Raw genomic sequence first — 24,872 nt, forward strand, 5'->3', positions numbered from 1 at the left:
TTCTTCATGATACTTTCCTCTTATGGCCTCTATGACAAAAACTCTTCAGTTTTTCCCCCATTACCTCTGGCTACTAATGTTTTACTCTTTGCTCTCTTTCCCCAGTCATTAACTGTTGGGGTACGGGATGATACTGTGACAGATGCCAAGAAATTGGGGGTTTCTCAAATCAATATCCTAAGCGTCTTCCAGTTTTGACTACATAATCTCTCCAGATGATCTCAAATACATTCAGTGTAATAATGATTACAAATTGCATATTCAAACTCTGATCCTGCTTTTCTTCAAATTTCAGAGGTGTATTATATCTGCCTAACTGAAATCTCTTCTTAGTTGTTAAGATATCTCTCAGACCAACCATGTGCAGAATGGACTCATGATCTTTTCTCAATAATTCTGGTCCTTGCTCATGGTGCCCTGGGGTAGAATTGTTAAGGAGGGCTAAGGCTCTACCTGATCTGGTCTCTGTCTGCCTCTCTAGCTTCATCTTGCACAAGAATTTCCTCTTTCTCCCCAGTGACCACCAGATGCTTCCACCTAGTGCCCATAGCTTGCTGCCTCAGTAGGACCTTCGCTCTTGATTAATTTCTTTCCCATTTCATCCAATTAAGTCTCTTCCTACAAGTCTCAGTTCAAGTGACACTTTTTTAAAGAACCATCCCTAATTTTCAGATTAAGTTCCAAATTATCACCTCTTATTGCTTCCTGTACTTCTCTTGACAGCACTCGAAATTTGTATAATGTTTTGATCAATGTTTATGTCACAAACTCGACTCATAGACTCTATTCTCTGTGTTAGGCTTACTAATACCTAACCCCAGGTCGGGAACTTAGGCTGCACTCAGTAAAAATTTGGCAAGTGAGGGCCTCCCCGGTGGCGCAGCGGTTGAGCGCTGGGTTGCGAAGCTGCCCACGGCCTCTGCGGCACCAGTTTGATCCCCGGCTGCTCCCCGGCCACCTGAGGAGGGTCCCACATGGCGCGCAGACCCCTCCTGCCGCCCGCTGCTCCCCTCAGCAGTGTACTTCGGTCCTTCTGCCTGTTCTGCTCCCCGCTCTGGCTCTGGTGAATTCTCTCACCCTCCAGCGCTTCTGACTGTACCCAGTGCTTGTATAAATAAATAAATAAATATTAAAAAAAAAAAATTTGGCACGTGAATGAATACATCTTATCAGTAGTGGTAATAAAGTAGTATCATCGGTAGGTACTGCCTTCGGAAGGAAATATGGTATAACGGTCAATGCACTGGGTTTGGTTCTTTCACTAAATAGCTATGAACTCATTGAATCTTGTTAAGAAATTACATCGCTCACATGTGAAAGCAAAGAAAAATATGTTCATTACAAACGAATTGTGAACTCCAGTGTTATTATCACTAAAATTCTAATAAGGCATTCTCTTAAGACTTTGAGTCAACATTAAATGTGGGGAATACATCTGGTTCCCTGTGCCATCTATTTATTTTCTTCTCTGGCTACCAGGCACTCCTATACTCCCTGTTTATCTACAGAAGCTTGCCATTCTGGGCCTCCCTGGTGGTGCAGCGGGTTGAGCGCCGCGCTATGAAGCTGTCCGCTGCCTCTGCAGCACCTGTTCGATTCCCGGCAGGCCAGGGAGAAATCCACATGGCGTGGCAGACCTCTCCTGTCTTGCCTGCTGCTCCCCTAAAGTAGTGTCTTTGGTCCATTTGCCTGTTCTTCTTCCTGCTCTGTCTCTGGTGAATCCTCTCACCCTCCCACGCCTCTCACGTGTACCCCAGTTCCTGTATAAATAAAAATAAATCTTTAAGAAAAAAAGAATCTTGCCATTCAATTCTAAAGTCCACTATAGTCTGTTTCTCCACTTGTGCTCATTTTTTGAGGGGCATGATGGTACCTCCCTGATCTCTTCATTTACCTGCTGTTTTTGAATGAAGGGGGAAATATCCTCTGACTTTTCTAAGGATTTTTACTACTTGCTGAAAAAGCTTAAATGGAGAGTTGGTAGTGAGATTGGAGACCCCAGGGAAAGCTAACTGGCTGCCTGCCAAGAAGCCTCAGCGAAGCACAGTGCCTTGGTGAATTGGCTGTAAGCCAGGGTTGCCCTATAGCCCTGCAGGCTCAGTATTCACAGAAGATCTCTCTCGGAGGCTGAGTCACATTAAGTAATTCCCTGAGGTGGCTGACTGAAGACCAGTGCCAATTGGTTCTTATTAGAACAAGAGCAGCCACTATCCCAGGAGCCAGAGGGCTTGGGTCATGTTAGTTACAGAGATTCAGTGTATATCCCTCTAGGAAAATCCATATGGAACAAAAGAATATTCAGAATGTGTTCTAGGAGAATATTCAGAATGTGTTCTTTGCTGTAGACAAACAGATCTTAAATACTCCTCAGGAGCTGCCTATGGCTAGCCTATCATTCTCCATACATCAAACCTAGTACTCAGTTTCACTGGCTAAGCCCCCACACCTCCTGAATGTGACACTCTTACAGAGTATAGTCACACTTCTGACAGCTCAATCTTGCTTCAGAAGCCTTTGTTTATTTTTTTTAAATATGATAGTGCATATTTCAGACTGATTCCCTTTTTAATGTATGTTTAGTTTAAGTAATAAGAGATAATCTTATTTATATTTTCAAGTTCTTCAGTATATTTTCGTGAGTTATCTACCTATAGAGAAACACACCGATGAACGAAAGGAATATGCAGAAGTTTAACTTCAAATAATTATAGAAAGGATCTAAAAATCATCTTTAGTTTGTATGCATATAGAAAGGGGGTATAGATCTCTGTTCTATATGTGTTAGAAATGATCCATTTCTCTAGGATTTCCACCTCATTATTTGGAATCACATTGTAACTATAGACTCTAGAAGGGCAATCAATCCTAATAGATAAATATTTAACTTTTCTACAAGTAATTAAAGAATTACTTCATTAAATCTCTGATGACTCTAAACATGGCCATTTTGGTGCATACTTCATTCAGAAGATAAGTTTTAAAAGTCAATTAATGAAACTATTTACAAAGATTTCATAACCAATAGTGTTCTCTGAGCAAAAGGGACATTTTCACAGGTTTACTGAATATTGTTGTGACATCATTCATTGTTCCCATATAAAATGGCACTGCAATGTTCTCATACTAACTAGAAAAAGAGGGAAAAATAAGATGTTGCTGTTCCTTCAATATTTAGTACAGTCCTGTATAGACTATCTTTTTGTGCATTTATAATATAGTCAGAATTTACCATTACCTGCTGAAACTATAAACACAGCTTTGTAAAAAGCACCGCTGAATTTAATTTGGAAAGTCTGTATCTGTTATTAAGAGTTGTAGTGGTTAAAATCTAATCTTCACCAATGATGAACAAAAATTATGCCCTGAAAAAAACTTATGCCCTGTTTATGTGCATTTACTCTGTGCCAAGTGCAATGTCTAATGATTTACATATAGTGTATTTCTCAAACTTCACAACTATTCTGTTGCTATGGACCTAATGCTTTTCCCCCAAAATTCCTATGCTGAAACCTAATCCCCAATGTGATGATAGCAGGAAGTGTGGCCTCTGGGATGTGAATAGGTCCTGTGGTTGGAGCACTCATGGATGGGATTAGGGGCTTTATAAAAGAGATCTCAGTGGCCTTGAACCCCTGTCCTTTCCACCATGTGAGGCAATGTGAGGGCAGAATGAGATAATGGTCATCTCCAAACCAGGAAGCAGGCCCTCACCAGATGCCGAATCTGCTAGACTTGTCAGCCTCCAGAATTGTGAAAAATAAATATTTAAGTCACCTAATCTATGACTATGTTTATTACAGCAGTCAGAAAAGACTAACCATAAAGCAGTTGCTATAGATAAATTAAGGCTTCTAGAGGTTTAATAATTTGCTTGATGTAACAAACTAAAAGATACTCAACCCATACTGAAACTGGTTACCTATAAATACTGTTCTGTTAACCACTTCCCTAAAGATTAACTCTTGGCAGTGAGCATTTTATTACATTCAAGTTACCCTTAGCCAAAAGATAGCTTGGTTAGGTCCTCCCTGGTGGTGCAGTGGTTGAGCGCTGGGCTGCGAAGCTGCCCACAGCCTCAGCGTCGGTTCGATCCCCAGCTGCGAGGCGAGGGTCCCACATGGCGTGCAGACCTCTCCTGTGCGCCTGCTGCTCCCCTCAGTAGTGTGCATATAGGTCCTTCTGCCTGTTCTGCTCTCCACTCTGGCTCTGGTGAATTCTCTCACCCTCCCGTGCTTCTGACTGTACCCAGTGCTTGTATAAATAAATAAATAAATCTTTTAAAAAAAAAGATAGCTTGGTTACTAGGTCAATATCGGATAATATTTGAATGTGACGATATCCACTAGCCTGCCCTAAGTTTTACTTCTTACTTTTTACTACCTGAAATTTATACTCTTAAGAAAAAGAAGTTACTATATTTGCCATTTAAAAGAATTAGGCAATGAATTCTAGATATCATCAATCTTTAAAATTCCTATTTTATAAATATGGTCATTTGTATATTGATATTTATACATATATCGTATATTATATCATGTGTTTGTGTATATATATATGAATCCCCTGTGGGTTCATCTTGATATGGATAGAGTTGCAAATGCAGATCCAAATAGAACTTGCTTGAATCAGCAGCACTAACTGATGGTTCCATAGTTCCATAGTTCCATAGTTATTGCTTTATAAACCCATCAAAAGGGAAGAAAACAAGGATCTTTCCAAAACCAATAATGGGTTTGATTTTTTTCTTTTCTTCCTAATAGGAAGACAGACAAGTCATTCTATGCCAGGAATCTATCAGAGTGAAGAGTAGCCCAGTGATGATGGGAGATTTGTTATATTCAGGAGAAGGTTGGGCAAATAAACCATTTTGAGAATAACGGGAGTCAGGTTTTTCCACAATTGACAAGTAGAAAGCAAGAATAAACCCTGTGGGATGATTAGGAAATAGAGGATCATATATCTAACTGTAAATTCAGCACAGTGGGGTGTGCAAGAGAGAAAAACAGATATTGAGATAAGTAATACAAATGTTTGTATGTGTGTGTACCTACATCTATTTTATCACTTAGAAAACTGAGGAACAGTGAAGTCTTGGTTTCTAAATATCACTCTTTACAAAAAGAAAACAGGGATTTTTAAAGTTGAAGCCAATGCAGGGAAAATGAAGTGAGCTTGAACCACTCTAAGCAAAAAAGAAAGTAAGTTCTCAAAAAATCATGGAACAGAAGCATGTTTGAATAGCCAAATCTGGGAAAATTTAAGCTTGAGAACAAAGAGCCGCATTGATGGATTATAATCCATTGAGTATAATGGAAATTCATTGGTCCATATAATATAAACAGAGAGAGTAGGAGAAGGGAAATCTCTTTCTTAAAGCAGAATTATAAAAACTTTATAAATTCTGGCGAGAATTTCAATTGATTTTAAAACACACGGATGAAAGTAGATCAAGGGATCGAATTTACATAGTCTCAAAATATCTTCCTACAAAAATATTTAGCTATTGGGCTTCCCCTGGTGGCGCAGGCAGTTGAGCGTCGTGCTGTGAAGCTGTCTGCAGCCTCTGCAGTGTCAGTTTGATCCTGGCGGGCAGGCGAGAGTCCCACATGGCACAGCAGACCTCTCCTGTCTCGCCCACTGCTGCCCTCAGCAGTGTATTTCGTCAGTCTGCCTGTTCCGTTCCCGGCTCTGTCTCTGGTGAATCCTCTCACCCTCCTGCACATCTGGTCTGTATCCTGGCTCTTGCATAAATAAATAAATAAATCTTAAAAAAAAATTTTAGCTATTGCAAATTGACTTGCGTGGGAAACTGAGAGACATTATTCTAATTAAATGATGAAATTTAACACTATAAAATGGGGGTGTCAATAGAGCATGAAGACACTGATGGCATGCAATGGGAAGAAAACATCATCATTTCCTGGTATTGAAGGAAAGACTGAAGAACTGCTCTAGACTGAGGGATATTATGATGAAACGGTAACTGGGGAAAGGATTCATTCTGAAATTAAAAAATTGGTATCTTTGGGAAAATTAGTAAAATTTGAATAAGTTCTCTGAGTGTTCTGACTGAAATGTGTATATATATATATGTATATTACACACACATGCATAAATGCATATTCTTGTAAATTTTCTTTGTCTAAAAATTGTTTAAAAGGGAAATTTAGGGCCACCCAGCTGGCGCAGGGGTTAAAAGATACTGCCAGCCACTATAGCATGAGGTCAATCCCCAGCTGGCCAGGGAGCAACCCACATGGCGCAACAGAACTCTTCTGTCTTGCCTGCTGCTCCCATCAGCAATGTATTTCAGTACATCTACCTCTTATGCTCCCCACTCTCTGGTGAATCCTCTCACCACCCGTACCTCTGGCTTTCATCCCAGTTCTTATATCTCTGGTGAATCCTCTCACCACCCGTACCTCTGGCTTTCATCCCAGTTCTTATATCTCTGGTGAATCCTCTCACCACCCGTACCTCCAGCTTTCACCGCAGTTCTTGTATGCATAAATAAATCTTTTTTAAAAGAGGGAAATTTAAAATAGGAAAAAAAATCTTAATGCAAGTCAAGTACAGAATGGGTAGCTGATAAAACTCTCCTGCTGAAGGAATGCCAACTCATAGCAGTATTCTATATCACAGGCCCTCTGCTAGCAGTGTCTGCATTCTAGCTTAAAAATACTGCTGTGCAGGGAGTTTAAACTGCTACCAGATGTACAGATATACATCAAACCTAGCAAGGCAAATGTTCAATAAGCTTTAGTTTATGCTGATGACCAATTTTGCCCAGTTCACATAAAACCACAATTGCAGTATAATCTGAAATAGCAGCTGCAGGGCTTACCGAAGCTCTATCTGCTTGATGGTCATATGCTTTACATTTCAGTCTTTGCAAACTCACAGCTCCTCCTACTCAATCTACTGGTTCAACAAACAAATCAAACTTAAAATCCACTTAAGTAAGCATTTTTAAAACTAATGTTTTGTATCCTTTGCACTTCAGGACCTAATACACTCAAGTGTCAATGTTTATGTTACCTTCTAAAATCTCACAAAACTGTGTTACAACAAAAATCCCATTATGTTTCTATGTAAGATAAATTACTATATCAACAGAAAGAAAACCTCTAAATTTAGACATTGTTGACCTAATTTTACAAATCTCCTTATATGCATAATTTATGACTTTAAGAAGAATGATTTCCTTCTCTTTATAATAGTGTTTTGTCTAGTGTTGAGTTCCTTTTGTGTGTATATGTGTGAATCCACACCCATGTTCCTGATTCTGCTCTCTTTGCATTGAGGTATTTGTTTTATGACCGGTACGTTATTTTCTTGGTATATACTACAAATGGTCAGAAAGTAAAAAATATAGACCTCAAAAATAGTAAGTTATAAATTTGGTTGCTAGCTACACTGAAGTTGATTCAGACCTGTTAAAATGACTGTGGTTTAGGGAAAAGGAACAGGTCTTTCTGTTAGCCTTAACTAACAAATTACTTCACTATTGTACTTCACATTTATCTGCAAGCATGAGGAATGTGGCTCTAAAGTAATAAATGCAAAAAAGATAGTAGCAAAATTGCATATGGGAAGAGGGAAGGCATTTTTGAAGGTACAAAGGATTTCAAATAACAATTTTTGAACTTTAGGCAAGGAAAACAAGTTTAAAGAACATAGCATAAAGAGCAGACATCAAGAAAAATGTGGAACAATGAAAATAGGCTTTTTTTCTAACCTAGACTTGTCTCCTTTTTCTTTCTCTTATAATTACAACCTCGGGTGCAAGTCTTGTCAAGTCGACTGCTGAAATTCAGGCGATTTCTCCTCCTTTGAGCCAATGAACATGTTTTCTCCCACACTTACCTCTTCCACCAACAATCCATTTTTATGCACCAAAGACATTTTCCTCATCATGCTTGTGCACACACACACACACACACACACAGAGTCACCCACAGAGTCCAAGTTCCTGACATTCAAGAATTTCTACTATAATCAGGACCTCCCTGGTGGTCTAGGGGTTAAGTCTCAGCACTATCACTGCTATGGCCTGAGTTTGATACCTGGCCAGGAAGCTAATTCACAAATGGCACAGCAGACCTCTCCTGTCTCCCCTACTACTCCCCTTATCCATGTATTTCAGTGAACCCACCTTTTCTGCTCCTGACTCAGTCTCGGGTGAATCCTCTTACCGCCACTGCACCTCTGGCCTACACCCTAGTTCTTCTATGCAAAAATAAATAAAAATTAAAAAAAAAAATTCTATTACACTCAGGTTCCAACTGACCTTCATTTTCCAGGAAAACTGACCTACTTGCCTACTATCTTATATATATTTGGTTTGTGCTATTCACATGGTTGCTTCAGCTTGGCATTGCCTTTCCTGTACCATTCATCTCCACTTCTCAAATATCTCCTGTAGTTGTCTTAATGCTTAGGAAGGTAGCTATATTCTTAGACAGACAAGTCTAATTTTGGGAACTTCTCACACTGACTAAAATATTTCTCAAATTTTTTATCTTTGATTTCAATTATATCTACTTGATAAATGGATGAAGATGTAACAAATTCAAAATTGTTCTTACCACATTCTAGTGATAAATGAGCTTAAAAACTTAATATAGAATATTCTTGCATTTATAGGAAGTCTGATTAATATGAGATTCATTAAATTCCAGAACTCAACGTCAAATAGGACTCTGAACATTCAATTTGCAAGAAAGAATATTATGAAGCATATATTAGAGATCTAGAAGGAACAATTCATAACCTAGCATTCCCTAAAATTGTGCTGTGAAAATGGGAAAAATCATCAGCCACCTATCTTCCCATTACAGAGTCTAGTTAACCTTAGATATTAAATATATATTTACACACATATGCATTTAAAATTTATACTACAGAAAATCAATGAAGCATGTCCCATTATAAATGGATTCTGAATGAAAACTCTGCAAATCTACTGCTGACATTTTCCTAGCCAGAATTTTCTGTACATACAGAAAGAAGTGGTAGGCAAAGAAGGGCATGTTAACTATTATTTATTACCTGTGACTATAAGACAGTATCACTTTTCTGACATGAAATCTCTGCTTCATCATCTGTGTAAAATAGGCATTATATCCCTTTGGCTTTATGATAAAATTTAAATGATAGAATGCACTTAAATCTAACTTAAGAGGCTTGCACTAAAAGAACTCTTAAGAAATGCTATTATCATTCATTATAAAAGAGTAAACTATTATGTTATCAAATGATTAGCAACTCCATAGAAGTCCATCAGGGATTTTGTAGGAAGGCTTCTTAAATGGGAGTGGATTATATGTGTCACATATTATATCTAGAAAACTTAAATAAGGGACCAGGAAAACGAATAACTATAAGAAAGTGAAAATCAAAATCAACAAAAAACTATGAACCAGAGACACTTTTAGGGGGGTGGGGGCGGGAGGGGAGGGATTGGGGTCAGAATGGGGGGGCTGCAATTGTATGGGGAATACAACAATAAAATTTATTATTAAAAAAAATAAATAAATAAAGACAAAAATCAACAATTAAAAATAAATAAATAAATAAATAAATAAACCTAAAAAAAAAAAAAATATATTATGTGTCACATAATCCAAACCACATTACCCTTAATGTGAATATCTTTCGCCGACAGCTAAAAAGTCTTGAATATTGACCACTGTACCCTGAGAGTCTTTACTTAATAATTTATGAAATTATTCTAAATTAATAAAAGACTTCAAACAATTATTGCCTCATGTGTAGACTAAGAGGTGAAATTTCTTATTAGATGGTTCATTTTCAACTACCTTATATTACTGACAATAAAAATAATTACTGACATTTATATAAATCATTAAGTTCCAACCCGACTCTGTGCTAAAAATGTTATAAGGACTGATTTATTAGCCTTTAAAATAACCATTTGTGCCAACCACACTTTCATAATTAGAAACTGAAATTTAGGGAATGTCATTTACTAATGTGGTGGTTACATTTGTAAGTCTTATATAAGTATTAAGGCATTTCATCATCAAAATATCCTTTTAAAGGCAGCGTTTGTTATTATAATCCCCATTTTATAGATAAGGAATTTGAGACTCAGAGACTTAAATATGTTACCTACCTGGGTCACATGACTAATCATTGACAACAGAGATTCCAACTCAGGCTAGTTGGCTTTGGGGGCTATAGTCTGAACACCACAAAACCACTGGAGGAACAAGCTCACTCTACAGTTGTATTTTTTTAATTATATGGTTACATTATCTCACTTTTATAATTTTCATTTTAAAGAGGGAAACAAAACCTCTAAGAGTTTCAGGAACTTGTCAATATCACATAGCTGATCCACACTTTAACCTATAAACTTAGCTGTTCCCGCTTTATTATAGTTAAAAGTTCTACATTTTCAAAAGGCAACCACTAATTTCATATCCATTGTATGCTGCCTTTCTAAAAGCCAGTTGCTATTTATGGAAAGAAGCCTGCTAACTGGCAGACACATTCTTTTGCTTAGATTTGCACTTTCCTGTGAAATCTATTTGTGATGACTTAAAATGATTGATGTTTTACAGAATTTATTTTGAAATCCACAGGTGTCCTTAGTATGACATATTTAAAACTTATTTTTGTAATGTGTATTATGATTTTTTGATACCTTAATTTCTGCTTTGTCAAATAGGGACCCTAGAATTGGAAGGAAATACAGATTTCCATCTGATCCAAATACACACTTTAAATGAATTATTGCTACCAAAGTCAGAATAGTAGGCTTAAATGAGGTGTCCCAGGAACATTTATTTTGCTGAGTATATAAAGCCACCCCCTCAAAAAAAAAAAAAAAAAAAAAAAAGCATTCACTAGTGCCTCCCCTGTGGCGTAGCGGTTGAGCGCTGGGTTGCGAAGCTGCCCGCAGCCTCTGCAGCGCCGGTTCGATCCCCGGCTGCTCCCCCGCCACCGGAGGAGGGTCCCACATGGTGCGCAGACCTCTCCTGCCGCCTGCTGCTCCCCTCAGCAGTGTACTTCGGTCCTTCTGCCTGCTCTGCTCCCTGCTCTGTCTCTGGTGAATTCTCTCACCCTCCCGCGCTTCTGACTGTACCCAGTGCTTGTATAAATAAATAAAAATAAATCTTTAAAAAAAAAAAAAACCAACATTCACTAAAGGGGAATGAATCATTGTAATTATTTGCTTTACTTAAAAACATACTTAATATATTCAATATATAGCTAAACAATATAATCTTGGCCCGTCTTTGAATTATAGCAGGACCTTCCACCTGTTAAGAACATTTCTTTCCTATTGTTGAACAACAATTTTCTGCCCAAAAGGACAGACATCACTCCTCCCTGGACTTCTCTTCACTGGGACACAGCAGTGACTGACATATTTCTAATTGATTCACACAAACCATAGAAAAATAGTGTAAATGTATTAGTTTTGTAACTGCATAGTAGGGTATATAATTTAAAATATAGCATATATTTTTATACCTGTAAAATAAAATGCTAAAAATAAATATGATACAAAAACTAATAAAGTACAAATACAATAAATAGCTACATAGATTATTACTTCTGCCTAGAAACTTTTGCCTGTGGAAAAGTAACACAAATTTTGTGCTGAGGAAGCAAAGCCTTAAAAACTACACGTAATGAACATTTGCAGTGTGCTAGGATATATAGTAAACATTTTAAACACATCACCTCTGCAATTCTTCCCAATTTTATAAGGCAGATACTATTATTGCTGTTTGACAGATGAAGAAAATGAGAGTAAAAGACATCAACTAACCTGTGCCACGTCATGTAGCTGGCAGAGCTGGGCATTAAATTCACATCTGTTTTGATTTCACAGCCTGACCCTTTAACTGTTATAGGATACTTTCACAAAAATATCACTAAACTATAAAACTGAGATCTGTATTAAAGGCTAATACTCATAGCAGTAGGAGTGACAGTAATAGACACAGGAAAAAAATCAAGGCATCAGGGTTCAATTTTACCTTTAGTAACAAGTAGGTTAACTTTGAAAGTCTCAAATTTTTAAATAGGAGCATGGGGGAGAAGACAAGAATGTGGTGGATATGTTCTCTGGAAAAGTTTAATTCTACATACCTCTGTCTTTGAATGAAACACTGTTTCAAAATGACCAGGTAAAATGCCTCTCTAACAGTCTCCCTTATTATACTCTGTATGCAACACTGCAAATGTTCACACTGTGGCTGAATAGAGGTCACCTTACCTATAAATGAATGGAGCCACTGTGGCTGTATTCGGGTGGCTGTGTTGCTGCTGTTGAGGGAGTTGAACAGCACCATTGCCAGCACTCTGCCCGGTGCCCTGTGCCACCTGTACAGCACAGGAACCAGAGGGAGAAGCTTGGCTGGCTTCCCTTCCTTCCGAAGGACCAGGGCAATTAGATGTGCTTGCTTTCTCGGTGATTATGGGCTTAGGTAAGGACTGGGAAGGGCTGCCTTTGGTAGTCCTGAATTTTTCAGACTCTTTGCTTGCTGTGCTGCCAGGTGAAATGGTTTGCTTTGCTGCTGGCGCCTTCGAGCCAGGTTTTGGAATCCCGCTGGAAGATGGGATTAAACTTTCCTTTTTGGCTGCTGTTGTTTTGCTGCCCTTTGGGATCAAGCTTGCAATTTTAGAAGTCTTTTTTGGAGCTGTCTCTGTCACCTGATCCTTCTCATCTTTGACTGCTTTTTCAGTGCAAGCTTTATTTTTGTCCCTGTTCTTTTCATCTTTTTCCTTTGGCTGTAGCAAAGACTTTTTATTGCTGAGATTTTTGCTTCCAGCTTTTGGAGGGGCTAACTTAGGTGACACTTTGGGGCTGCTGTTTGTTGAGCCACCACTATTCAGACCACTGTTAAATCCTTCCGTTTCGCCAGATTCAGAAAAAGCATCATCATCCTTCCCACCATCATTGGGTCCTGAACTGGGAGACTGCGGAGGACGTAAAGCAGTCCGGGCATTGACCAGCTTGAATTTTTCAAGCATGGATTTCTGCCCCGAGGGAGCTGGTTTGACCCCTTCTGAGACAGGGGGCTTCAGTCTGTCTGCAGGCGGAGTGGGAGAGGTGGCTGGGCTGGACTGCTTTACCGTTAGCATGGTAGAGGTGGCGCTGTGCTTGACATTCATGGACTTGCTGCGCCAGGGCTTGCTGGCACTGGGAGAAGGGATGGCAGAGGCAGGGGGCTGCCCTGCGATGCCAGGGGGCTGCATGTTACCATTTACACCTGAAGATGGTTGAGGTCCTTTGGAGGAATCTGGACATTGTTAAGAAAACAAAATAAAGATAATTCTGATTAGTACAATCATTATATCTCATCAGAGAGTACTTCTAAGTACAGTTACATAGACATATCTCTCCTCTGACCTGAAAATAGACAAGCTATGCAGTATCACTCATTTCGGAGATGGGGTTCTTTCTGTACCCTATATCAGAAATTCAGCATCTGTGAAGCATTGATTTTTCAGAAGAAAAAAAAAACTTGCTTTTTAGTCCTGTCTAAAATTATTCTTACTCAAATAACTTTGGTAGTCATTAATATCTGAAGATGAACAAGCACTTATCCTTCCTGTAAGCAATTCTATTTTTTCCAGCCACCACTGTTGCTCATAGCAGTAAAATAGTCCATCTTGTCCCATAATAATAATTTGTATGATGAGGGCCTGCCTGGTGGCACAAGGGCTTAACCCTCAGCAATAAGAAGCTGTCTGCAGCCACTGCAGCACTTCTATTCCCGCCAGGGAGCTAAGCCACACGGTGCAGCAGACCCCTCCTGTCTTGCCCGCTGCTCCCTTCAGCAGTATATTTCAGTCAGTCCACCTGTTCTGCTTTCCACCCTGTATTTGGTGAATCCTCTCACCCCCTGCATCTCTGGCCTACACCCCAGTACTTGTATGCATAAATTAAAAGAACTTTAAAAAAAATAAATTGTATGATGAACATTAAGAAATTGCTTTAACCTGTAGGGAGCTTATGTAATGTTTTCAGATTAAATGTACTTAGGAATGATGCTTTAGTTTTTGTTTTATTGTTTATTTGTATAAAAATGAAACATTCAAATTTAGGGTTGTATAAACATCTACTAAAATATATAAATACCATATATATTTAATCCCTATAACAACCCTATGAATTAATACTATCATTACCTTTTACAAATTAAAAAACTGAGACAAAGACTATATAACACCTTCAAAGTCACAAAGCCTACATTTGAATTGATATCAGAGCTTGCGCTTCTAACTAGCACACATAAAGCCTCCTGTAGTGACCTGAATGGATTTTAAATTCTAATACAAAATCAAGATACTTTGGTGTCTATAGAAAAATAAAAACTTACACCATGTAAGTACTTAACATTGTGTTACTGTTTGCTTATGTTCCCCTCAGATGTCTCATTATGATATGAATTTTATGACCCTTCCAGCACTGATTAAGGCCTGATTACAAGTCATATTTATGACCACAAAAAACTGGATGAAAATGAGATTTTTACAGCATAATATAGAATAAAAAAGAACTGAGTTTGACATTAAAAGAATTATACCAATACTGGTAACTATATAATTCTGGTCAGGTCATAAATCAATAGTTACAGTGACCATAAATACCTCCTTCCTCACACTGGTTATTTTTAGGGGTGGAATGATAAATGATTAAATTAGATATCTATGTAACAGTGGTTCCATTTGGTATTTTTTTAAAATAATATTGACAAATAGATTTTATTTTTGATAAAATGCCCAATGGAAATATTTTATAAAGGACATCTTTTATGTAATATTCATGAATTGGAGTTCATTAAATTTTATTAATATTCATAAATGTAAAATTAAAATACATTTACTTTTAAGGATTTTCTTCAAAGATGCCAAATTATACGACAAATAATATATAATTAAGTCCATTGGAACAGAAAACTAATCTTACCTATTTTTCAGAAGAGGAAAGTAACATACAAAAAAAGGAAATTATAGGAAAGAGATTAAATAGTTAACTAATTTTTTTAAAGATTTATTTATTTATGCATACAAGAACTGGCATACAGGCCAGAGGTGTGGGGGTGAGAGGGTTCACCAGAGACATAGTGGGGAACAGAACAGGCAGACTGACTGAAATACACTGCTGAGGGAAGCAGGGGGCAAGCCAGGAGAGGTCTGCTGTGCCATTTGGGTAGCTCCCTGGCCAGCGAGGGATTGAAATCGTGCTGCACGGGCTGCAGACAGCTTCATAGATTGCATCCCAACCCCCTGAACCACCAGGAAGGCACTAGTTAATTGAATTTTTGTCTTATTCAGGGTTTGCATTTTTTTTTTTTTAGAGAAATGTTTTTTATGTATGTATGTATGTATGTATTTATTTATTTATTTATACAAGCACTGGGTACAGTCAGAAGCGCGGGAGGGTGAGAGAATTCACCAGAGCCAGAGCGGGGAGCAGAGCAGGCAGAAGGGCCGAAGTACACTGCTGAGGGGAGCAGCGGGAGGCAGGAGAGGTCTGCGTGCCATATGGGACCCTCCTCCGGTGGCCGGGGAGCAGCCGGGGATCGAACCGACACTGCAGAGGCCGCGGGCAGCTTCGTAACCCAGCGCTCAACCGCTGTGCCACCGGGGAGGCCCAAGATTTGCTTTTTTTTTTTTTTAAAGTATACCTAAAATAACATCTTAGATTTGTGAATTTCATATTGGCAATAGTAGTATAGACAAATGCATTTTGTATTAAAGTTTTCTTAAACAAATTGGTATACCAATATTGACTTCTTATTTTCACTGTCTTTCTAAATTTTCTCACCTCAACTGGATAAAATTACATAGAATATATAAAAACTCAGAGGTAGAAGTTCACTGAAAATGTAAAATGCTTACATAGTATATTTATATTTTAAAGCATATGATGAAAATTACTAAGAATTGAACATATCTGTGTTTCTAAGTTAATTCTATCAACCACTATATTAACCTGTTTCTTAAATGTTCAATGGTTCATGAATTATAGTATTATTCCTTGAACACAGAAATCTAGTAAGTAGTACCTGTCTAACTAATGTCTTTAATAAAATTACACCAAGTAACTTTATTTCTTAATTGATTTTACTGGAAACTAAAAACACCTCTAAACAAAATTAATTTTCTTAAGTTCAGTGAATTGTGTACATGCAGATGCATTTCACACAGTGACCTCACTATTTCACTGATTTTTGTCCATACATCTGACTCTTTTTTTTCCACTTCTAGTGATATTAATCAATGCTATTCAATTCCTACAACCTACAGGACACGAAGGTAGGCACAACATCTGTTATAAGATTTAATGAGTGACTATGAAAGATATTCCAATGTACCTTACTATCTACTCAGAGGAAAGAAGTCAGACTCATAAAAGATGGATGATACATATTAAATGTCAAATGAAGGTGAGGTAGTAAAAAATGATAGAGATCAGAGTTGCAGAGAGGGTAGTGCAGGATTCAATAAGATCAGGACTGATGAGCTAACGGAGACATATAGACATTGAAGCCAGGAGAAACATTGTGAAATTTTATTCTACTTATTTACATTGTTAAGTGTACATATATATTAAAAAGTATATATATGTATGTGTGTGTGTATGTTAGAATACAGAATAGGAGAGAAACATAGTACTTCAAAAACCAAACTGTGAGTATTGTGAAGAACATGATGACCTTTTCACTTTCTATACTAATCTCAAGAGTTATTTGTGGCATTTCCTATTTTCCAATGAAAGTATTGTTTTTACAGTGCTTTACTGTCAACAATGAAAATAATAATTTCTATAAAAATAATGTCAACGGGCACTGCATTGAAATTTCATTAACTGCATTATATCAAGTTAGTGTTCACATAACCTGGTGAGGTAGGAGGGCCTATTTCCAATTCACATTTGAGGAAAATGTCATTTGAGAGCCTAAACAAACTACTCAGTGGTGCATGGCTTGCAGGGAAGCTAGGATTTGAGTGCACATTCTATGACTCTACAGCCCAACCTTTGTAATTGCCTTAGAATGTTTGACATTTGCTGTGTTTAAATAGCGGTTTTCAAACTTTAACATGCATATAATTTACCTGGGGATCCTACTAAATGCACATCACATTATGATTCAGCAGATTTGCAGGAGATTCTGAGATTCTGCATTTCTAACCAGTTTTCAGATGATGTCATTGTTGCTGGTCACAGGCCATGTTTTGAGTTAGCAAAGTTTGAACAGACTCAGAATAATGGCAATTGATGATATTATCAGCTTTAAAGATTTGTTTTTATGGCAGTTCCAAATTAGCTAAATTCATTCAATGTTTCATAGCTGTACTGCTATAAAATTAATATTACAGACTCTGAATATAAGATTATAGATATTAGATATTAGAATATTAGAATATTAGAATTAGATATTAGAATATTAGAGTGCAGATTTCAGAATCTACGCCAACTCCAAATTCATCTAGATGTTTGGCAATTGGTGGTTAGAGATCACTTCCTAATGCCCTGTAATTCATCATTTTGGCCATCTATTTAATATGTATTTTCCTATATCTATAACTAGGTTAAGAGTCAGGGAACCCCTATCCCTGTGTGCCTTGGGGCTTTGGTGAGGATAAGGGAAGAGGTAGAAAAGAACCAATCAGGGTGCTCTTTTAAGTACACTGACATTAGTTGAATAGACTACTATAAGAATTCAAGTAGAGGAGAAGAATTTCAATAACACACACCCAAAAATGAGACAGGAGGGACTTCAAATTATGACTTCCACCTCCAACCCACAGTCACAGCAACAGCTGTAAAATCTTCCTCAGACCATTTCACATATATAAGACACTTCTCTAAGCTCACCTCCTAATCTGTCCCCAGCCTGTCTCTGTAGAGCAGCAATGAAGTTCAGCTTTCATTAAGAGGACAAAACAAAGGTTGCTACACATCAGGAAGATATTGGAATAATGAGTCTCTTTGGATCCTCACAATAAAGGTTGCGCAATCACAGCACCTAAAATGGTAGCACTTGTGCTTCCTACAGATGGTGCTGCCAAAATTTCTACAGCCTTTGCCATTTATATAAATATTAAGTAGCCTGGTTGCACTGATATATTACTGAATGTTGATGACCCTCCCTGACTATGAATGAATTGTTATCTGGGAATGGGGAATAGAGCAGATGTCTAGTGCACTAATATGAGGCATTCTAGCAGAGGATCGGTATCTTGTATTTGCAGGGCTATCTCTACCTACAACCATGCTTCTTGTTCTGAACCCCAAAGAGAAATTTCTAATGCCTCTTCTCCTTTCTTCCCCTTCTTCATCCACATCCACCATCACCAACTTTTCCACAACCGAAATAGTATTACTTATCAACTGCTTACTTGCATAACCAAGTACTTTAATACGTGGAATAACATTTAAATTTCTTTAAAAGCGGTCTCTCATGTAAACCACTAAAAATCTGCTATACAGTTATGGTTGCTTTTGTGAGAAATGAGAAGACTTAATCTCAGAAAGAGTAAGTATACTGGTTTCAAATCACACATATAGTAAAACTTAGAAAAGACAAAGTCAAAATGGAACTTGAGTTTATCTGACATCCAATCTGGAGGTTCTGACTATCTCTTTTCCATATTTGTTGCATACCCAGAAATTCTGCTGGTATTGCTTTCCAGAAAGATACACGTTTGTCACAAGATTGAAATTAATTTAATTAGGTAGTCCATGAGAGGAGCAGGGCCCCAGAAAGCCCCAGGGGGCGTATAAGTGCCAGACACAGGGCGACCCTCCTCTGGAGGGAGGACCCACCTAGCCCCGGGTGGAGATTCAGGTATTGGTGCGGGGTGGAAGATATGGGGGAGGCTGGCCCTGTGGGAAGGAGGGGTGGCAGACAGTGGGGCCACTCAGGAACTTGTGGCGAGAGAGGGGACACTCTCCCTCTGCCCTGGGGAGAGTCTGGGGCGTCGGGCCGAGCGAGGGACCCTGCTGCGTCATCACCTCTGGGACGGGAACTTGCTTCTGGGCTGTGTCTGCTGCCCCCATGTAATAAAACCCGAAGAAACAGAAAAAAAAAAAAAAGCATTGTTTTATTTCTTCATCAATGAACAGAACACAAATGGGGAAAACCTCCAACAGAGATACTGTGTACTCAGAAAACTATATACTTTCTCTTTGGACACCCTCCTTGTACCAACCTTCTGAGTTGAGGTAAGAAAAGATTTAATGCCTGTTTAGAAAATACCTGAATTCCCAAGGTTAATTTTTAGCTATTCCACCTTACAAGAAAAGAAAAAGAAAAAGAAAAGGAAGGAAGGAAGGAAGGGAATAACACTGATGACCTGGGAAAAATGAAATGGCAATTTAGTTCCATAATTAATGTATGAGGTGAATGTGGCAGTCACACCAGGTGCATGTGAGTTTAAATAAACACATTTCTATGGAACTTCAGCTAGCATTAGAGCTTAGCACCGTGTTGCCAACAGCCTCTTTTAGCCTCTGAAAGGAAATAGGTAACATCGTCAACCTATTTATTTATTCAACCTCAATGAATAATAATGCTATCATGCAGGTGAAAGCATGCCAGCTTTCAACTCAGAAATACACAATGTAAAACAACAATGATGAAAAGAGCACCAGTATTTCTGAAGTATTCACTGTGTAGCAGGCATTGTATTCAGTGATATATATGGTGCTTGCTGCATGTAGGACAATTTCAGGATTTCAGATCATTGCTGGAGGAAGGAAATAATTAAGTAATATGACCATGGCAATTTATTTGAAAATAATTTAGACTGTCATCTCATAATAATATATCAAAATATTCCTTTAACATTTAAAGAAGTGGGGGAAAAAAAGAGTAGCATTCAAATCCAAATATTTCCTGTTACCCATTGGTCGCTTCCTTTTCATGTCACCGCATTGTCTTCCATAGAAATTTGCTTGTGAAATACCTCAATCACTGAGTTTATGATGATTCAACAGAAACACGGAATGGAATTACAGGGGTCTGGTTACAAGCTCACATTGTACCATTTGCAATCTTAGAGTGACACTCTGTGGAATACTGAAAAGTTTAGGGAAGTTTCTATTTACCAGCCAATTTTTTATGAAGTATATAATTTATGTATAGGCACATATAATGTATTTTGACTTCAATATGTGAACACGCATATATGGGCAAACAACATCTACACCCAAGTCCATTTAAACATATCACATGGCATGTATTTAATTCTATTACCTCATGAAAACCTCTAAGATAAACCTAAAATTATCATGTCAACATTATATTTTAGGCTGGTTTAAATATTTGAGAAATAAAGCAAAAAGTTACAGAGGAACACATAATTAAATCAACAATAAAGTAATATTATAAGTAAAACCTATTAGGATGGCCAGAAAAATAAATAGTTCAGTTCTTTGATTTTAAGGTAATTTCAGAGTAATTGAAAAAATAAAATACTTAAGAACTAGATATCTATGCTTCAGCAATTAAAATTCCAATTCTAATGCAAAATTTGCATTAAACCTTAGAGTTTTAAAAATGTTGAACTGAAACATTGTTAAAATACTTGGCAATGATCCTATTAACCATGCTGAATGTAAATTAACTTCACACTGAAGAAACATCATTAGATCCAGGAAATCAGAAAGGCAATATCTTTAGTTATGTACAGGCATAACATGAGAATCACATGGGAGAGACAATAAAAAGATGGTTGCATGCCCTTTGGTGCTGTGGCATGTTTCCTAGCAACATCTAAAAACAACTCAGCTAATGACCTCTATCAGGTAAGAAGTATTTACAGATAATAATTCAAAAACTAAATTCCAAATAAAGCTAGGGATATTTACCATTCCTAATAATGCTCAATTGCTTAGCCTTTTTAATATTTATTACCTGGATAATATAAAACAAGAATTATTTTTTAAGATAATTTGCTCCAGACATATGAACCATATGTTCACATGCAGCAAGGCATCATTTTCATAAGAACCTGTTTTCCATGAACAATTACTTGCTTTTCTTTAAAGCATATAACTATGTGGACTATTCTCAGAGGATGTTTAAGTGCAAATTGATAACATACTATTACACACACTATTAACATACTATTAACATACTATATCACAACATACTATTCATTGACAGCTTCTGAAGAGCAGATAATCAAGAAAAGAAACTTAGACTCTCAAAAGAATTACTTCTCTCCAAACAATTCTATCTTCATTTTACCATTTGTTCTGAAATGTTTTCCCATATTCCATTCAACAGAATGGCAGAATGACATTGTTGTCTATTATAACATCATTTCCATTTCAGCCTCTTTGCAAGTGATAATCTATGACAGATCACTGAGAGCATAATTCATTTGGAGAAATAGCAATATGAACACACTATTCTTTTTGAATTGCACTATTGTTAAAATATTAGATTTATCTTTTGAAATGCAGTTTGTGATTTCCAGCTGATTTCCTCTCATAAGTCAGAAAATTTTCATGTAACTTATTTTTACAATTCTTGAAAACCTACTGTGTTTTCGACAGTATGTTTTTAAATAGAGAAATTAAATTGTTTTGTAAATGAAAACTTACTATTACAAATTCTAGAAATTCTTCAATTGATTCATATGATTCATCACCTAATGCTTGATAAAGTAAGGAGAAAGCATATTTCCACTTAAAAATATCCAGGAAGCACATTACAGATAATTTGGTTAATCCTTCAAATGAAGTGTCTTAATTTATAAAATTTAAATGCCACAATAATTAAAAAGGAATAGCAACTATAATTAGAATCCTTGTCAGTACTTTCTGAATTCTGTCATTATAATACTGTAACCATTACAAATTGCTATTTAATTTCAGTTTACTTGGCCAGGCCTCTGTAACAGAGATCAACTTGTGAGCACATGAAATTTTATATTTTGATATGTTATACTGCCACCCACGTCAAAAAGTTTAAATGAAAGATCCTTGACAAAAACAAACAAACAAACAAAACGCCCAAAGAGATAAACCACTGGAAAGACTAAGGCATAAATTATAAATTGCTTGATATGTAATATTTATCATTGTTTTGTTTGCTCTTATAATCTAAGAGAATGTTTTTGGAAATATAAAATAGTATGACACAAAGATTAATTTACAAACATTGATATGAGATGTATTGACATAAAGTTGGAACCACATGTTAACAGAAAATGCTGTGCATCATGTAAAAGGAATTCCAGATGACTACTAAATCATGTGATGCAATTCATGCTTAAGTTATCATTGGCAGGTTACAAACATTTAATGCCTACATTTAATGTATTATAAATATTTGGGAATGTGATGTCACACATTTGAAATGTTTGAGGATTTTTAGTTCATTGGAATTGAAGTGCTAGCTAATTTATTCTGATAACTCTTGTCTTTGGCTGTAGATATGGACAGAAGGAAATCTGCTTCTAGGGTCAAAATGATAATGTACGTCATCTGTCTCCACCTTGTGGTGATTGTATATATTGCTACAATACTTTTTAATTTTGTGCTACTTCCTATATATACAGGAGAGGCCTAAGGCAGTGGAAAAATATGAATGCTGCCTACTTTGGGGTTATTATTTTTTATACCAGAAATGAAGAAAAGTATTTCACATGACAGAAAAAATCAAATACCTTATGATGTCAAAGTATTAGATCATCTAAAACATTTCTCAGGCAAAGTTCTCTTTATTAGTAATTTTTTGCAAAAAATATTATATAGCTGTGTTATCAAGAAGCTAATTTCAACATTGAGCATTCCATTTCATCTCTCACACATCTCTGTGTCAAAGCATACTGAATTTATGGCACATGCAGAACCTGTATGACACTTAATAGGAAAGTTCCAAAAGAAGAGAGAATGTTCTGAAGAATTGTTACCTCCCTTCTTCCAGGGAAAAGTAAGATTTCTTAGGATATTAAATTTTATTCCACATTTTATTTTTTAATTAATTAATTAATTTTATGTTTTGCATCATTGTTCATTTTTAAAGAATATTTGCTTCCCCCACTCCCTCAGGTGAAGTCCCCATAGAATTTCCTTCCCCAATGCACCCGTGCACCACATTTTAAATATAAACTCCTAACTTTCAAATATACACTGCAGTTTTCTTTTTTTTCATTCAACTCAAGAATTGGGAAAATGGGGACTCCTTGGTGGCGCAAGGGAGCTTCGCACAGCACTGCGAAGCTATCCTCAACCACTGCAGCACGAATTAGATCCCTGGCCAGCCAGAGAGCTACTCACATGGCACAGCAGACCTTTCCTGCCTGGCCTGCTGCTCCCCTCAGCAGTGTACTTCAGTAGATCTGCCTGTTCTGCTCCCCACTCTGTCTCTGGTGAATTCTATTACCCCCCGCACCTCTGGACTGTACCCCAGTTCTTGTATGCATAAATAAATACATCTTTAAAAAAAAGAACTGGGAGTATGTACTGAGATCAAGACATACTGATCTGCATTCAGGTGTTTATAGACTTTCTTATTTGCTTTAAAAGGTGGGAAATTTTTAGGAGGATGTTTTATTCATAATTACCCCTGTCCAGTCATGTCTGAATAAGAGAAACTTATCTAATCAGATTATTTGTTTGAAGCAATATGAAATGATCTGATGGGAACAAAACAGTTTCTATCTGTTTGAATTAGTCAAATCAAATTCACCAACATTTCTACTAAGTATATTTGTCATTTCTGAATACTGTGAAGAGAAATTTAAAGTACCACTGAAATGGTACTCTTCACACACTCATATTACCTACAACCATGTAAGTGTGTTCCTAGAAAACAATAAGAGAACATGAATGATGTCTCTCTCTCTTTAGGGAAAACTAAGGTCTTAATGTTTGTGTGTCCTACTTCCTTCAAAGATTAAATAGCCTCACAATTATGTCTCAATTTCTGATATTCCAACCTTAAAGTTCCCAAAACACTTATGGCATTTATGTTAACTGTTAAGGATTCAAACAAATTGAATACAGATTTAAGATTTCAGGATAATTTTTATGAAATTAGAGAAGACAACAGAAGGTGCTATTTATATGCACAGGGGAGGAACACTTTTTGAGAACCAGATTTTGTATTTGGGTATATAATACACCATTTTAAAATAAATGAGTTTATTTCCTATATATGTTCTTCAGATAAGAAGAGTCCTAAAGAAAGCTGGAATTCAGGAGTGGATGATTAGAAAAAAGAGAAAACTCCACTGATAATATTTCAATTCCAAAAGCTTTAACGCTGCACAAATATTAGATTTAGCATATAATTTACCAGACTCATATGTTAGACTTATGCCATAATGATGCAATAGTGAAACACTTACCTTTTTCATTGCCATTTGCATAATTTGGAGGCTTGTTTTTGTCAATGCTGTTAAAGCTCTGACTTCTCCTATTTAAATTAGAGGCTCCTTGGACTTTGCTGCTGCTGCCTGCAGCTGGCACCCTAGAGGGCCCTGGAAGCCTGAAATAGTATAAGAAAAATTACATCATTATTGTACGTTATACAAAGATAGGAGCAGAAGGTTCTGAGCAGAGAAGAGTCAATCACAAACAAATCAACATATGATGTTCTAAAATTACCAGGAAATGATGGCTTAAGCAACAAATAGTTAAAAACAAGGGTTGAGTATCTTCAGCTCTCATTTCACTTTTCAATAAATATTCCCCCAAAATATACTAATACTGTGGAACTATTAGAAATAAAGTAACCCTGAATTTAAAAAGCCATACTTACCACAGACCTGTGAAAAGACACTTCAACTTAAAGAGTATTATAACAATTACATGAAAAGCAAAGGAAATAATAGCACTTTACTACAGTCTAGGTATA

At 36.9% G+C, this 24,872-nt stretch overlaps 1 protein-coding gene across 6 annotated transcripts in view; it reads right to left on the reverse strand.

The window, feature by feature from the left end:
- NAV3 (neuron navigator 3) overlaps positions 1-24,872 on the reverse strand; it is a 295,341-nt gene that overhangs the window by 151,766 nt on the left and 118,703 nt on the right. For all 6 annotated transcript variants that reach the window (XM_054696195.1, XM_054696193.1, XM_054696194.1 and 3 more), the window contains 2 exons: positions 24,364-24,503; positions 12,257-13,283 (listed from right to left, as the gene is read on the reverse strand). In XM_054696195.1, coding sequence (XP_054552170.1) covers positions 12,257-13,283; positions 24,364-24,503 — 1,167 coding nt within the window. The remainder of the gene's footprint in view (positions 1-12,256; positions 13,284-24,363; positions 24,504-24,872) is intronic.

This window comes from Talpa occidentalis, unplaced genomic scaffold (assembly GCF_014898055.3).
Source record: "Talpa occidentalis isolate TD23 unplaced genomic scaffold, MPIMG_talOcc4v2.1 talOcc4.16, whole genome shotgun sequence".
Classification (NCBI taxonomy): Eukaryota; Metazoa; Chordata; class Mammalia; order Eulipotyphla; family Talpidae; genus Talpa; species Talpa occidentalis.